Genomic DNA, 17,843 nt, shown 5'->3' on the forward strand with positions numbered 1-17,843 from the left:
ACACTGGGGAAAAAGGAAAGGTCTGTTGTCTCTTTTCCATGTTGGTACCCTTCAAAGACTTTCTCAAGGCTATGATTTATTTGACCTGTTCACCTTCAGATGGATACCACGTTTATGTTTTATATTTGATGATCCATGTGTTGATTTCACTTTTTTGAATTAGAAATCATGTAACTTATAATTGCTAACTTTAGAAATTTTTGTTATTAGGGGCACCTGGGTGGCTGAGTGGGTTAATGCCTCTGCCTTCAGCTCAGGTCACGATCCTGGGGTCCTGGGATCAAGCCCCATATCAGGCTCTCTGCTCAGCAGGAGCCTGCTTCCCTTCCTCTCTGCCTACTTGTGATCTCTGTCTGTCAAATAAATAAAATCTTAAAAAAAAAAAAAAGAATAGAACTTATTGTTACTTTCCAGAAAATACCCCCTTCCCCAGAAATTTATATTAGCTTTGGATTTAGGTGAGATTTTACTACCCTAATATCTTCCTCCCACTGTAATTGGTATCAGTGGGTTACTCTTCCGAAATGCTACTGCTGTATAAAATCCTCTGCTAATGTTATAAAGCAACTGACGTAAGAAGTCAACTCACATAAAAACATGGCCGAAGAGACAAAAAAATACACAATTGTTATTTTATTCGTAAAATTTTTTGACACGAATTTTTTTAAATTGTTATTTTAAAAAATGTTTTAAAATTATAAATACACGCTTTTAAAAACTCAAATATACAGAATGAACAGCTGCGCAGTTGAATGTGGAAGCAAGCTGTATGTCCACTGCTCTGCCACCACACAGGGCTGGAGGCTGGCACGCGTGGAGCACACACCTGGAACACGTCCATCCTCACAGACGGCCCATCGGATACTTTACTGGTTACTGGTCTACAGTGACCATAATTAAACACTAGTATATAAATTGCTTATTATTAGACAAGTTCTGTATACACTCTGGATACAAGTACCTTATCAGGCACAATTTTCAAAAACTTTTTCCTGTTCCATAGGTTGTCTTTTCACTTCCTGGACGGTGTTCTTTAAGAAAGTTCATTTGGAGGAGGTGCCAATTAATTTTTTTCCTCATTGCTTGGCGTTTGGTGTTGTATACAAGAAACCCCATCGCTTAGTCCAAGGTCACAAAGATTTGCTTGTATGTTTTCTTGCCAGTTTCACAGTTTTGGCTCTTATATTTAGGTGTATGATCCATCTTGGGTTGAAATTTGTATATGGTATAAAGAGGGGGGATCCTTTAGCACGTGGCTATCCAGCTGTCCTAGGACTAGTAGTAGAAGAGATTACTCTGAATGAATGCTTTGGCACTCTTGTCAAAAAGCAATCGATCGTAAACATCATAAGTTTATTTCTGGATTCTCAGTTATATTTTATATGCCCTCAATCCATGTTTATCTTTATGCCAGTATCACACAGTCTCAATTACTGTAGCTCTGAGGTTAAGTTTTGAAATTGGTTAAGTCTGAGTCTTCCAACCTTGTTCTTTTTCAAGATTGTTTTGGCTTTTGTCTTTTGCATGTGAATTTTATCAGTTTGTCAATTTTTGCAAATGAGCCAGCTGGGATTTTTGAAAGGAACTGCAGGAACTCTCTGAAGCAATTTGGGGAGCATTTGCATCTTAACAGTGTAAAGTCTTCCAATCCATGAACAACGTATTTCCATATATTTAGGTCTTCTTTAATTTCAACAGTGTTGCATAGTTTTTATTCCTCTTGATGCTATTGTAAATAGAATTTACAGAAAATCTCAATTTCAGAATTCACTGCTGACATTGAATGAAATAAAGCTGATCTCTGTATATAGATCTCTTATCTATCCTCTAGTCTGGTGAATTCATTAGTTTTTAAATGAATTTCTTAGAATTATAAGATTATGCCATCTGTACATACACGGTTTTACTTCTTTTCCAGTATGATTGACTTCTCTTTTTCTTGCTTAATTCCCTGTCTAGAACCTCAAGTACAATGTTGACTGGAAGGCATGAGTGAACATTCTTGTCTTATTCCTGATTTTGGAGGAGGATATTCAGAATTCAGTCTGTTGCCAATAATGATGTCAGGTGTGGGTTTTTTGTACATGCTGTTTATCATATTGAGGAATTTCCATTTTATTCCTAGTTTATTAAGTGTTTTTTATCATGAAAGGTGCTGAATTGTATCAAATGTTCTTTCTCCCAACTGTTAAAACAATGAAGTCAATGAATGTAGTAATTTAGTGCTTTATGAACATGGAACAGTTGATCTTCATTATTTATGAGTCTGTTTGTAAATTTATCAATTTATTTGTAAAACTTGTTTGTAATCCCCAATCAAAACTGTTGGCACTTTTATGATCATCCATAGATATGAGCAGACCCATCAATTTCCTGATACACACGTTTCCAGCAGGGGTGAACGAGGACGTGCTCTGCCTCTGTTTCACTGCTCACCCCCAGACCTGACCAGAAGATGAGGGGGTGGGGGCAGGGCTGTGTAAGCTTTGGCTCTGGGGCCAGTTGGACAGGTATGAATCCCAACTCCCGGCAGTTATTAGTGGGGTGGCCTAGGAAGGTCACTTAATATTTCTGAACCTCATTTTCTCTTTTGTAAAATAAAACAGTATACCACGATAAACTGTTTTCAGGACTTAAGATTATAATCTATTTGAGATATGAATACACAAACACTTCCCCTAGGAGCAATGGCTCTGCATTCATTAGGTCAGTATCCATAGTGACTTCCTGGACTATACCTACTGTGAATAACGAGAATTGTCTGCATATGACATTGATTTTTGGATGTTAAACAAACCTTGCATATCTGGGATACATCTTACTTGGTCATGGTGTATAATCCTTTTTATATATTGCTAAACTCAGTTTGCTAGTATTTTGTTGATGACTTTTGACTCTCCATTCATAACAGGTGTCGAGTTTTTGTTTTTTTGGAATGTCTTCACTTGGTTTTGTATCAGGGTAATACTGGCTTCATAGAAGGAGTTGGGAAGCGTTCTTTCTCCTCCCATTTTTGAGGAGAGTTTGCAAAGGACTGGTGCTAAGTCTTTAAGTGTTTGGCAGAATATATCAGTGAAGCTCTCTGGGCTTGGTAGTTTCTTTGTGGAATGCTTTAAAAGTACTAATTCAATATTTTTTGTTATTGGCAGTGGCCTTTTTGACATGCTTTAGGTAGGATGAAAGGTGGTAAGATCAATTCATTAAGAAAATGTTATCAAGGAAGACATATCCAGTGTTTTTAAGATTCAATAAGTAGCTGCCAAGATTATCCAGAGACAGAAGTATCCTGCTGTCTTGCTATAACAGAGACAAACATTTCATCATCTCTTCATGTGCTTTCATGACTTTAACAAGAAACTTTGGCCTGTTCTACATAAGATTTATATACAAACATCTTAATTAACACTTGCAGTAAAGTCCTATAATCACAAATTAAAGTTTGTACATTTCTAGATTATATACAGACATGTATATTTACATATTATCTTTAAATCTACCTACAAACATAACATCTGTCTCAGAACCTGTCAGAAAGGAAGTGTGTAGAGGGACAAACACTGGAACAGAAATCTGGAGGTTTCAGCGCTGGGCCAGCACTAATGTAAACAAGATGACGCAATCTGTTTCTCCCAGTGATAAGACTAGATTAAGCCTGATGACCACCAATGTTTTTTTTCCTGATTCTCATAACACAGTGACTTATTCTACAATGCCATTCCCATTGTTCTTACTTCAGTGCTCAAAATGAAAATATTTTTGTTACAAACAACTCTTAAAAGAGAATGAAGAGGAAGTCCGTTGGTCAATAATGTAACTCCAACACTTTAAAGTCCTGGGTTTGCCATGAAATATCTATCACAGATCTTCTCTCTCTACAGATCCAGGTTTGCTTTTTTATGATGCCTCTCTTCATGTCAGTACTGCTGCCCTGGAGGCATCTAGTAATTATGAGAACTTCCAAAAATAAGGAGGTCAGTTTTCAGAAATTCGGAGCCCCTCAGAGAGATTGAACGGCATGTCATCAGTTGTCTCCACTGGCACATTGCTCCTCCCGAACTGGCATGGATAATGGTGGGTGTGGTGACTTGAAATAAATGCATCTGCCATCCGGCTGCAGTGACAGTCATCTGATGGCAAGACGTTACTGGAGTTACCAAGGTGTGAATGGTAAACACCGGGGAATGAGTCCTGAGATGAGGGGTAACGGCCGGTTCCCGCTGAGGTGGATGCCGCGGTCTGATAAGGGCCGTTACACATAATACACGTTTGGAAGCAAGTTTTCCTGCCCAAACCTCGATGAATGTCCAGTTTGGCAATGAGGGGTTTGCCCACGTTCACCTCCTGCTTCTCTTCGACGGTATCTTCCAAACCTGAGTACTGATACGACAGGCAGACTGTGAAGATTAGATGTTCCTGAAAAGGAGAAGAAGAATTATTTTTATCAACTGTGAAAGCATGCCGATCTTAGAGTATTACTGACATACACAAATACACACGTGATCACACAACAACAGCCACTCTCACTTCCCTTTCCCAGGTTCCAAATCCTCAAGGCTTGTTTACATCTTCTCTGCATTAAAAAAAGCCAGCTATAATCACCTTCCCTTTCCCTCAGTCAGTACTTTGAACTGGTAGAATTCTAGTTCTTGCTACCGGCAGTTACCAGAATCACGTGATTCTGGACTGTATTCCAGATGAACAGTTTAAAGGCATTTTTCTAAGCAGCGGGGCTTAGAAAACTTACCCTGCCCTACTAGTGGAGATAGGGAATGATCCTTTTTTTTTTTTTTTTTTTTTTAAAGATTTTTATTTATTTGACATAGAGAGAGACACAGTGAGAGAAGAAACACAAGCAGGGGGAGTGGGTGAGGGAGAAGTAGGCTTCCTGCTGAGCAGGAAGCCCAAAGCAGGGCTTGATCCCAGGACCCTGGCATCATGACCTGAGCTGAAGGCAAATGCTTAACGACTGAGCCACCCAGGTGCACCTGGAGAATGATCCTTTAATGAAAAAAGCTGGCTTTACACCTAGGCTAAAAGTTTAGCTGTTTTAAAAAACATGAAATAATAATCCACAGTCCTGGGTGGAGAAGCAGAACCAGATCAGATTATAGGGTTATTCCAAAGACAAAGGAGACTATAGGTAGATTAGCTATGAACAAGGTGATAATTGTCTTTTGTTCTTTTACTAGAAAATGATTATTTGAAGATGCAACGGTATTTAAAAGCACACTATGCTCTGAATCTCTAACTTTTCAACTGCGGAGAGTAATCACATATTCTCTCACACAAAAATTCTCAGGCCATTACCAGGGACAGAACAGAATATGACAAGGAATTTTCACTTCCACAAAGTCAGTAGTTAATAAACAGGAAAAGGAATAACCTTTAATTTTTGCAGCGAGCTGAGCCTAGTGTAGAGGCAATGCTTGGGAAGATCCTTGGACACTAAGTAGCTGCCGGTTTCTTCAGGTGTCCCTTTATTTGCATCTTTGGGATCAATATCTAAGTCCTGTGAAAATCAGCGGACATTATTAATGAAATCAGTTGAAATCACAACATTGTCTTTGACAGTAAACTATCTTTTTTTAAAAGCTTTTATTTATTTATTTCAGAGAGAGAGAAAAAGAGGGAGAAGGGCAGAGAGAGGCAGAAGCAGATACCCTCTGAGTGGGGAGCCTGTTGTGGGGCTCAATCCCAGGACCCTGGGATCATGACCAGAGCCAAACGCAGATACTCCACTGCAAAGCCACACAGGCATCCCTATAGCAGATGGAGATTACAAGTAGGCAGAGAGGCAGGCGGGGGCGGGGGGGGGAGGGAGGAGCAGGAGCAGGAGCAGACTCCCTGCTGAGCAGAGAGCCCGATGTGGGGCTCGATCCCAGGACCCCGGGATCATGACCTGAGCCGAAGGCAGAGGCTTAACCCACTGAGCCCCCCGGGCATCCCTATATTGTACTATTTTAAATAAAGAAGAAAGGGGGTTCTTACAAGAGGAAAATCGGTGACATAGGCATCGCACATCAGGACATCGGGTGGCTTGTGAACTATGCTTGTGTAGATTATCATGACATTGGAGAATTCGGCAGCAAACCCTAACTGAATCTGAACGCCGCACTGAAATTTAAGACACATACTCTCTGGGAGTTCTGAAAAAGAACAGAAAGAACAACTTACAAATAATCCCTTGAGGAGCCCTTTGGTAAGTTTTTTGTTCAGCAACAGACAATTGTTCCTTATGGGGCAAAATACATGGAGAGCTTTTGCTTTCACTTAAAAATGTTCTAGAACTAATACATTATTCAAAGATACAAAAACACCCAGGCATGTACTTACAGAAAGAAAAAAAACCCCCAAACCCGTGTTTTGCTGATCAAGCAAATAAAAATCTTTCATTTACTATTAGCTTACAGTTCTTGTACCTCTGCATATGTCATTTTTTAAAAACATTTTATTTATTTTGTTAACAGAGAGACACAGAGAGAGGGAACACAAGAAGGGGAGTGGAAGAGAGAGAAGCAGGCTTCCTGCAGAGCGGGGAGCCCAATGCAGGGCTCGATCCAAGGACTCTGGGATCATTACCTGAGTGGAAAGTAGACGCTTAATGACTAAGCCACCCAGGTGTCCCTGCATATGTAATTTTTATAGTAGTAATCAAAAGTATCCACAGAATTGTAGAAAAATTTTCACTGTTGCCTCAATCTTCATTGAAAATAGTTTTTAGGGGCACCTGGGTGGCTCAGTGGGTTAAGCCTCTGCCTTTGGTTTAGGTCATAGTCTTAGGGTCCTTGGATGGAGCCCTGCATTGGGCCCTCTGCTCAGCAGGGAGCCTGTTTCCCCCCCACCTCTGCCTGCCTCTCTGCCTACTTGTGATCCTCTCTGTCAAATAAGTAAATAAAAATATCTTAAAAAATAAAAAAGAAAATAGTTTTTAATAAAGTATAATGTCACTGAATATTTGTTACTGTGAACAAATCCAGTACTCTTGAATATTTCTGGGTTTTATTATTTTTCTATCATAGTCAATATTTCTTATATATATGTACTTAATGCTTTAGGATTATTAGATATAGCTGCTTGATGGTTTCTCATATGTGATACTCTCATTTACATATATTTACATACACGTACATAGATCTCACCATACATTTCCAAAATGAAGTAGTAGTAATTTTCGAAGTGTTTACCTAGTTGATGGGATTAAAAAGGAAGATCTACTCTCTCAGAGTTCTGATTTTTTTTTTAAGATTTTATTTATTTATTTGACAGACAGAGATCACCAGTAGGCAGAGAGGCAGGCAGAGAGAGAGGAAGGGAAGCAGGCTCCCTGCTGAGCAGAGCCTGATGTGGGGCTCGATCCCAGGACCCTGAGACCATGACCTGAGTTGAAGGCAGAGGCTTTAACCCACTGAGCCACCCAGGCGCCCCCGTCATAGTTCTAACTTTATTTTCTCTAATTACTACTTAAGTTTATTATTTTCCATATTTTTCTTAATTATTAATATATTCTCAAATTGTATAGGCTAAATTTGCATTGTTTGATGATTAATTAATGTTAATGTTTAATGATTAATGATGTTAATGTTTCTCCTTTTACCATTTTGCATGAGCTCTTTAACATACAAAATACCAAAAAAAAAAGTGCTCTCTTTCCAGACAAACTACAGCTCTAGAGCCTGTTTGCCTTGGTATGGAGACAGTTACCTACATCTAAAAGACAAGAAATCAGTATTATTTAAAGACCACAATCTTTTCATTATGTTTTAAATATTTAGGCCAAGAACTCTGGTGTAAATGTGGTTCTGTTCTGAGCAGCACCCATTCACTCCCTCACTCAACAACTACTTTACTGAACACATACTATGTACCAGGCATGGTTCAAAGTAATCAGCAGAGAAAAATATTGGACCAGCCCATGTATAAAGTTTCTTTCTTTCTTTTTTTTAAATTTGAAGATCTAATTGACTTTATTAGGCAATTCATGAATTGGGCAGCAGCTTGTCCACCAAGTAAAGAGATGCTCCCTTCATTTCATTTCATAAACTTTTTTTTACTGTTGAAACTTATCACCATGATTTTGTTATTGCTGTTGTTTAGATCTTTATTAAATGAAAAGAATAAATTTCAATTACTTATCCAATTATCTGGAAAGCCAAGACAATACATTTACAACATTTTATATTTTAAAGTGCTTTGACATATTTAGCCAAAAGTCTATTTCAGAGAACAGACTATTATGAAAAACAGACTCTTATACAGAAATTCACCAAATATAATTTTCACTTATCTACAAAAAGGGATTCACCATGCAAATATTTGGGACTCACAGCAAATGAAACATTTTTACTTCAGTCAATAATTTAAACTCACCTTTTCACTAAATCACATAGAATTACCAAAGGTAATTAAGTTACAGATAGGATTTCCCCCTCACTGTCTCTTATCTTGCACTGACTCACTGATGCAAGAGTCGCAGGGAGAGAATTCTCAGTAATACCCAGGAGCATATAATATTTACTGACCAGCATGCTTGTTTCTTCGCATGTGAGATCGCATCCAATAACCAACAGCCTTCCAAGGATCAGTTCTTGCCCCCATTTATAGATAACAAGTTTATCAAGTGGTAGAGACAGGATCAGAACCTAGGCCTGTCTGATTTTTCAAACAGCACACTTGCAACAGCTCACAATTTAAGAAAATCCAAGGGACTGTATATTAGATAAGTTGTTTAGTTTTGGGCTTGCCTACCAGGTTAAAATACTTTCACGAAAAAATCGAGAGAAAAACTATCAAAAAACAAAACAAAACAAAACAAAAAACCACAACTATTTATCCAGAAGGGAAAAAAACCTCCTTCATGATTTAATAGAGCATATCGTAGGAAAACCTCACAAGAACCAGGCCTCACCATACCGTGTGCTTTGGCCCACTGCAGATTCCGCACCAGAGACTCCGCAGAATACGCTGTTCCCTGGATTGGGTCAGTGAGTGCTCTCTTTTCAGACAAGCTACTCCGAATCTCTAGAGCCTGTTTGCCTTTGGTGAGGTGACATTTACCCATATCTAAAAGATAACAAATAAGTATCAAGACCACAATCTTTTCACGTTTTAAATATTTAAGTCAAGAACTCTCCTGCAAATCCAGTTACGTTCTCAGATCACTCACTCAACAGCTATTTTACTGAACACCTATTATGTGCCGGGCATGGTTTAAAGTAATGGGAAACAGAGAAAAATATTAGGCCAGGAAACTTCTGAAGATCCCCTTTTAGCTTTTATCTTCTATAATTCTATTATCATATCCCTAATATCCTAAGCCTTAAAATGCACAAAGAATTGAAAGTACATTCCTTCCTTCAAAGATTTTTATTTATTTGAGAGAGAGAGAAGTGGCGGGGAAGGCAGAGGGAGAGAGAGAGAGAAGCAGGCTCCCTTCAGGGAGCCCAATGCAGGGCTCGATCCCAGAACCCTGGGATCCATGACCTGAGCCGAAGGCAGACGCTTAATGACTGAGACGCCCAGGCGCCCCTGAAAGTACCTATCTTTACTGAAAGGGCAGCCACGATAACTTTATGTCTATACTCTGTTGAGAAATACATGTATTTAGTAAACAAATGACTACCTAACTATGCGAAAGGTAAGATTTCATGCCCATCTTTGTGTCAGATAGCTTTATTTTTAAGCAAGGAAATAATGTGTTACAACTACTGATATGGTTAAAGGACCACCATTCCTCTCCCCTGACTCAAAATAACCACTGTTCAATGTAGTACCTATATTCCCATGTCTGTCTTAATTTTCACTCATGCACAGGCATTGGTAAGTGGTTTATGCTAATGTTTTAGTTTTTTGGTTTTTTTTAAAAAGATTTTATTTATTTATTTGAGAGAGAGACAGAGATAGCAATAGAGAGCATGAGCCAGGAACAAGCGGGAGAACCAGGGTCCCTGCCGAGCAGGGAGCCCAATGTGGGGTTTGATCTCAGGACCCTGGGTCATGATATAAAATAAACTAGAAGCAGTCGCTTAACTGACTGAGCCACCCGGTGCCCTTAATGTTTGAGGTTTTGAACTTAACAAAACTGTTATCCTATATGCATGCTCCATTTCATTAACATGTTTCAGGCAAAGACTTGTGATTACTGATAAATGTCAATTTAAATTTATAAAGCCATATATATCATATTCTTTAATATGAACAAAATCATAGTTTCCCTTACTACTGTATGTATTATTATTAATAAATAAAGTTATAAAGTAATAATATCTGGTCATTGATATGTCATTACTTATCTGGAAAAAAAAGAGGTAAAACTAAGATTGTTAAACAGAAGAATCTATTCTTAAATAGAAGCCAAATATAAAGACCAGATAAAAGCAGAACTTTTCCGGTTGAAGCGGGATGGTGGGAGGAGGTCAAAGCTCTGGTTGTCTATGTTAAATGGGAAAGTGGTTAAGTCAGGTGATCTAGCTCAGAGATCTACACTGATAAAAACATCAAAATAAACAAAAGTGACTCATGGCTCTTAGTGAAACACTCACGTATCCTATACTCCACCTGCCATCTTTAGAACACCCTTGAAACTCCCGTTTCTCAAGGGCTGGTTTGCAAAAGGATTGCCTTTTGGCATGGCTTCTAAAATGGCATTTCAAAAAACACCTGGCAATCTATATGTACTTGTTTGGCCCTCGACAGGAGCATGACATTATGCTGAGAAGGAAAGGGATCACAAGGAAATGGAAGACATGATGTGAGCCCTCTAAGATCATGTCCTGAAAATAGAATTTAAGAACCATGAAGTCCATTAAAAAAAAAAAAAAAAAAAAAAAAGAACCCAGCCTTTTCCACCCAAGTCTCAAAATATCTGCAAAACTGGATCAGTCTGATCCTGGGAGAGGATGTTCTCTGGACAAGTCTCTCTGCAAACAAGCCCACAGAGCCATGCACCAGGCATGAGGCACAAACGAGGTACAGAGCTCTGAGGATGAAACTTGACTGATTTCCGTCTTGCCCGGGACCAGCCTTGTAGCTCGAGTCATGCTGCACACATGGCACAAAGCTTAGTAGATGGCACAAAGCTTAGTCACCAGGGAGAGGAGGAGGGAGGAAGGAATCAAACACGAGTGTTGCTGAATGTTCTAGAAAAAATTGCTTTATAAAAATAAATACTGGCGCGCCTGGGTAGCTCAGTCAGTTAAGCATCTACCTTCGGCTCAGATCGTGATCCCAGGGTCCTGGGATCAAGTACCACATCGGGCTCCCTGCTCTGTGGAGAGCCTGCTTCTTCCTCTGCCTCTCTCTGTCTCTCATGAATAAAATAAATAATCTTAAAAAAAAAAAAATACTAACTCCAAACCTGCACAATAACGGTAGGAATAAAACAATCATCAGAGAACCCCGAGTAGCTTTCTCTTTATTTTTTATTTTACCTTCTGCAACTTCATCCAGTAACACAGTAATTTTCTTGTCTTCTAATAATCTATCTTTTAAAAATTTCATAAAAATTCCATTTGCCAGCCCAGAATGCTGGATTTCAAAAGCTTCTGCTCCTTGACACCTTAAACACAGCAAAAAGACAAATTTTTTTAAAAAGTAAACACTTGCCACCCGGGACTTGTGTAAATACTCATGAGCCTCATTTGCTTCCCTGCCTTTTGCATGACACCCTCATTGCGGAGCTTATCTTTAAGCAGGAACTAAGTGCTCCGGGGGTAAGTAAAAAGAAGATGCCAAGATATGAGGAGCTAAAGTCAATGATTTAACTCATTTATCCTTTCAAGAATTATCAAGGATGAAAATTTATGCCTACATTCCTATGGATATATCTAGGCTTCTCATCTTTCATCAAAAAGAAGTCATTGAAAAATGAATGCATCTTGAACATGAATGTAAAATTCCTTACGTGGCGTATCCAAACACAATATTGGCAGTGACTTTTAGCGCATCCAAGATTGGGATAGTGTCATCATAGTCGTTTCTATTTAAAAGGGAGGAGGGAGAAGCACAGATACAAATATGAAAAAAGTTAAACAGCATTTTAAAAAGAGCGTAAGTAATAATATAATGGAAAATCTGATAATGATATTCTATTATACATAACTGATTCAAAATGCCTTTATCAAATCAGGTACATATTTACCCCTAAATAATCTAGGGCTCTTCTCCTGTTGAGATAGCAGACAGGCACATCACCTTTTCTCTGGTTAGCTTTAAAACTGAAGTTACGTCTGAACTCTGGCCCTGGTTTCTCATCTGTATGGGCTGAGCAAGCACAGAACTGTATTTCCGAGAGGAATAATCACTGGTGCTATTCCTTAGGAACCCAGTGACCAAGAACTGGGATCCACACCTTCAAACACCTGGTCTGGCAACACTCCCATATCTGCGAGACCAGGACTGACAGAGGCCCAGCTCTATGTGTACTGTTTCTATCAGTTCCGGGAGAAATCAGTGCAGTGAGGACTAGAGACATCTACAGACATTCTGAAGAGTTGAACCTTCTGGAATATAAATACATATGCATACCCTTTAGTTCCTCACTTTTGTTCTATAACAAATAGGAAAAAAGTTAAAGTGATTAACTACATATAGAGAAATGGAGTTTCCTCCTTGGTCAGTTTCAATCTGTAATTACAAACTCACAAGCCTGAGTGCTTCTCAGCATTCCCAAGTTTGCCTTCGATTTCACTGTCAAGGCTGGTATTAATCTAACTCCAATGAGCTTTGTTTAACAAAGATGAGGCAGTTTACCTTTTCCTACACATGTCCAACAAGAACACGTTAAGCCCAGTTTCTTTTTCTTGCATCAGTTTCAGTATATTTTGTACACATAGACAGTTTTCAGACCTATATGGATTTGGAGCATCAACAGGGACCATAAAGCTGTTGCCAAAGTTTTCATAACCATGCCCTGCATAATATAACAACCCTGGAAAGGAAAAAAAAAAAAAAAAAAAGAGGTAAAAATTAATTCTAAATTGCACTCTGAACACACATGTAGCACTCTTTAGGAAAAAAAAACCCAGACTTTGTTTTCAAGTTAATGCAAGCTTATTTAAGAGATATCCAATTATAAACACAGTCCATGTTAACTAAATTTGTACAGAAAATTATTTTGACAACAGTCTTCAAGTATTGCACTTAAACCAACACTGAGATGCTGTCCTAAAGTGTATTTTAATTCGTAAAAATAATACATTTGTAAACAATGGTATAACACGGAATCCAATTTTATCTCATGATGTACAACAAAGAAAAAGGCTAAAGACTTCTTTGTTGACTCCTGTGTCTCCTCCATGAGATCAGGAGACCAAGAGCTTCCGCAAGGCAGGGTTGGTATTATCTTTATCTGTGTATTCCTGGCACACAGAAGGACTCAGTAAATTTTTAATGGATGGACAAATAAACACAGTTCAGACGAGTAGCAACGGCCATATCCAGAACAAGAAATTCCACAGTCATTTCCACAGAATGTGAGTAAGGGCTATAAAAATATAAATGTAGCTTTCTCTAAGCAGAGAAGGGAAATCTGTTTTCATGATTATTTTTTCTTTTCTTAAGAGATATAATTATCATTAATTTTCCATCTAGAGTCTCTTGAATTAATAATCTAAAATTTGGGTTCCTTTTAGTGTTCCATAGATGAGTCATTATTTCTTTGCTGAGAAATGATAATATAAAACGTGTACCAAACAACTCTGAAGATATTCTTGAAAAGAAGTTTATTTTGGCTATACAACAACTCCCCCAAGACATCAATATGGGCTTCCTTATAACAATATTTGATAGAAATACTTGTGAAGACATCCTCCCCTGAGCATGCAGTTTCTAAGGTCCACTGATGCTCTCTCAGCATTCTGGGTATGATGACTTCTATGGGACCCTACCTTTAACAGTATAAAGGCACTGAGACAGGGAACAGAAAAACTAATCCTTTTTATCTACAGGCCCAATCCCTAGCAAAGAACGGGGCTCTGAACACTAAAACAATGTGTTTCATTCGGTCCTAGAAGGCAGGACCCCGGCCTACTTTACTTGAACTCCTACTAAAATGGGAAACATGGTTCTTTCTTATGTAACATTTCAGGTAACAAATGACAAAATGGGCGCATTCATTTATTCAGTGTGGGTTTATTCTATCCCGTCTGTGCCCTGAATGAAACCATGTAGACACTGAAAGAAATGAAAAAGAAAAGGAAGACAAAGTTCCTGGCCCAGGGAGCCTGCAACTCATTCAGTCCTGCTCCTGCTGTTAGTCAAAGAACAAAGAAAGTCAGCACATAATGAAATGCCATAAATTATGTGGTTAAGGAAACCCTGCCTGATAGGAGCAGGGTGCAGAGGGGAGGCAGGGTGAGGTGAGGTGAGTGGCCTTGAGAGCCTGGGTGCAATCTAGAAAGGGAGAGAGAAGAGTGAGGTTCATTAGAGGCAGGGACAGCAGCAGCAAACAAGGTGAGGACCCAGAATGGCCGCTCACAGAAAGGAGACCAGCCTGGCCAAGAATCCAGGTATTGCTGTAAATGGGAGTGAGAGCGCATTGATAGGGAGCATTTTGAAAATCACGACACAGGGAGTGGATTTAAGTCACTAAGCAATGAAGATCAAGTAAGTGAGAAAACAACCTGAAAATAAGGGAGAATATTTGCAAATCATGTATCTAAAAGGATAACTTGTGTCTAGAATATGTAAAGAACTCTTCAATTTGACCATAAAAAGACAAATACCCCATTAAAAAAATGGGCAGAAAACCTGAATAAACATTTCTCCAAAGAGGATATACAAATGCAAATAAGTACATGAAAAGCAAAACAAAACGATGAGCCACCACTTTGCACTTACTAAGGCGGCTATAATAAACACAGGCAATAACAAGTGCTGGCAAAGATGTAGAAAAAGTGGAAACCTCATTTATTTCTGGTGGGAATATACAACAGTGCACGCACTTTGGAAAGAGGTGAGGCAGTTCCTCAAAAAATTAAACTCAGAATTACCCTATGACCCAGCCAATGCAAGTGCAATCCAAGGTACACATACCCAAGAGAACCAAAAATGTGTGTCCACACAAGAACGTGTACACAAGTGTTTGCAGCAGTGTTATTCACAAGATCCACACAGTTTATGCAACCAACATGTCCGTCTGCTGATGAGTGATGTGGTATGCCCATACAGCAGGTGATTATCCAGCCAAAAATATCACACAACACAGATGAACCTTGAAAACATCATGGCATGTAAAAAAAGCCAGACACAAAAGGACATGTATGGAATAATCCCATTCTATGAACCGTCTCAAAGAGGTAAATCCATAAAGCTAGGAAAGTGGATGTGTTGTTGCCAGGGGTGTGGGATAAGGAGGAATGAAGAATGAAGCTAATGGACATGGAGCTTCTTTTTGGGATGATGAAAACGTTCTGCAATTAGGTGACTGATGCACAGCTCTGTGAATATATACTAAAAGCCGCTGAACTGTATACTTCAAAAGAGTAAAATTTATAATTCTTTATCAAGTGCAGGTACCCCTTGCTCTTGAAGTTTGCATCAGACCACTTTGCTTTTATGAAAGACCTACATTAGTATCCACTTTTTTCTTTTCTTTCTTTTTTTTTTTTTTTTTTTTTTTTAAAGATTTTATTTATTTATTTTACAGACAGAGATCACAAGTAGGCAGAGGCAGGCAGAGAGAGAGGAGGAAGCAGGCTCCCCAGAGAGCAGAGTCCAATGTGGGGCTCGAGCCCAGGACCCTGGGATCATGACCTGAGCTGAAGGCAGAGGCTTTAACCCACTGAGCCATCCAGGCGCCCCTACTGTCCACTTTTGTTACTCAAACGAAACCCAAAGAGGATTTCTGCTTCCACGAGAAAAGGCAAAAAGTGAAAACAGAGCTGAGTGTATCTGCGGCCGGCATGAGCCCTGGAGGGGCAGCACGGCCCCCTTCCCCAGGAACCATACCGGGCAGCTCAGCAGTAGCACCAGTGCTGTGAGCTGTGTCTGTGAGCCTCTGAGCTTCGCCTCAGTGTATCTGCGTGTATCTGTTAGCAAGATGTATCCTTCAGTAGTAAAGAAGCCTGTTTGGGTCTGGGAACGCTTAGGCACAAGGTAAGTGCTTCTTCCCCTCAGAGGAGGGCTCTGTGTGCTCAGGGCAGGGGACCTGCGTACAACATGGGACGCTCCTCCCCATCAGTCTGTTCACAGCTTCTGAAAGCCAGCTCTGCTGATTTCTAACCTTCATGACCCTGCTCCGGTGACCATCTCCTTCCTGTCCACCCAGATCATAACAAGTCCTCGAGGGTCTTCTCGGGCTCCGAACACTCGGCAGGCTCTCACCCAGTTTCTGGCTTTCTGACACATGGCAGGCTCGCCCTGCTTTGAAGCCCTGCAGCACCCCTCGGGGACACCCTACAGTTCTTTGTAGGTTTCATTTCTTGTCTAAAAATCACAATAGACATTAATCGTACACACTGGTAGAGATTTTTCATGGTTTTGAAAGCACCTTCATATACATGAACTGATTTTAATCTACATAGCTACCTTTAAATAATTTATATCCTTATTATATTCTTGAGAAAATTAAAAAGATCAAATGACTTGCTTAAAATCATATAGATGGTAAGTATCTGGACTCTAAAAAGGCATTTTTTTTCTCATTATATTAAGTGCCTTCTAACTTTGAGAATATAAATATATTAAGGGACTTCTAATTTTGAGAATATAAATCATGTTCTTTATTTTCTGTATCTCCTTCAACACGTAGCATACTTCTTTATCTGGGCTATGGATATAATAAACTCAGTACATGCTTTTTGAATGCATTAAGTTAACAGTGCAAACCAATCAGGACAGAGGTAGATGTGGAGAACGTCCCACAAAAGTCTGATTTGCAGTAGAAATGGCACCATTTCTACAACCGGTGTTAATAGCCAGCCAGCCAGAGGGCTTGGGGATTGCCCCCGTTGTATCACGTAATGCGTCTTTCTCTAATAAGACTTACAACTTGGGAGAAGGACCAACTCCAAGGGAAGGTTCGGCCTCCAGTGACCAGGGAAACCTACGTGTGGTCTGTTATTTCAGTGCCATATGTCCTGCTCTGCAATCACCGAAACTAAGGCACTTAGAACAAAATACCTTTTGTGCTCCCCAAAATGATTTATGAAAAGTGTAAGCATTTTGTATCAAAGTCTACATCCAAATTACACTGTGGGAGATTAAACATTTTTATGTAAAATAAACTAGCCCAAATCATGGTATTTTAAGAATTGCATCTGTAAGTACTTATTAATTTAATCGACTATCCCATTACTCAAGGATAGAGGCACAGAATAGGTATCTTTATAAATGACAAAAAATTCAATGTGTTTCAAAACACTATCCTATCAATTAGACCCTTAGGGAATTTTATTTCTGGGGAACATGATTTCTAAGAATATAGTTCATTACAGCTATGCATTCTTGTCCATAGAGAAGGACATAGCTTCGGTGAAGGCTGTCCCACTGTGCACTGAGCACTGTGCTCTGACCATGACCATGGCCACCGCAGCAAACTACATGGCTCCTCCCCTGTTCACACAAAAGTGCTTTAACTATATGGTTATCATCTCCTATGATCCTTACGACACATCTCTCATGACCAGGGAGGTAATATTACTGTCCCCCTTTTACAGACGGGAACACTGTAAACAGACACTGATGAATAGTGACAGGGCCAGAATCTGGACGCCGGCCGGGCTGTGCTCCCGCTGTACTGTCTCGTGGTAACTACCGCTGTCTTTCTAGTAACTTTACTCTCAGATAATAGAAACCGTCCGTGTACTGGTTATTCATGGCCTCACTATTACGATCATCTTAAAACC

General features: G+C 39.4%; 1 protein-coding gene across 2 annotated transcripts in view; it reads right to left on the reverse strand.

The window, feature by feature from the left end:
- Window positions 1-613: 613 nt before the first annotated feature.
- MALT1 (MALT1 paracaspase) overlaps window positions 614-17,843 on the reverse strand; it is a 60,286-nt gene continuing 43,056 nt past the window's right edge. For both annotated transcript variants that reach the window (XM_059139192.1, XM_059139191.1), the window contains 7 exons: window positions 12,748-12,925; window positions 11,900-11,974; window positions 11,427-11,554; window positions 8,911-9,060; window positions 5,989-6,146; window positions 5,384-5,509; window positions 614-4,413 (listed from right to left, as the gene is read on the reverse strand). In XM_059139192.1, coding sequence (XP_058995175.1) covers window positions 3,973-4,413; window positions 5,384-5,509; window positions 5,989-6,146; window positions 8,911-9,060; window positions 11,427-11,554; window positions 11,900-11,974; window positions 12,748-12,925 — 1,256 coding nt within the window. In that variant the 3' untranslated portion in view covers window positions 614-3,972. The remainder of the gene's footprint in view (window positions 4,414-5,383; window positions 5,510-5,988; window positions 6,147-8,910; window positions 9,061-11,426; window positions 11,555-11,899; window positions 11,975-12,747; window positions 12,926-17,843) is intronic.

Source organism: Mustela lutreola, chromosome 11 (assembly GCF_030435805.1).
Source record: "Mustela lutreola isolate mMusLut2 chromosome 11, mMusLut2.pri, whole genome shotgun sequence".
Classification (NCBI taxonomy): domain Eukaryota; kingdom Metazoa; phylum Chordata; class Mammalia; order Carnivora; family Mustelidae; genus Mustela; species Mustela lutreola.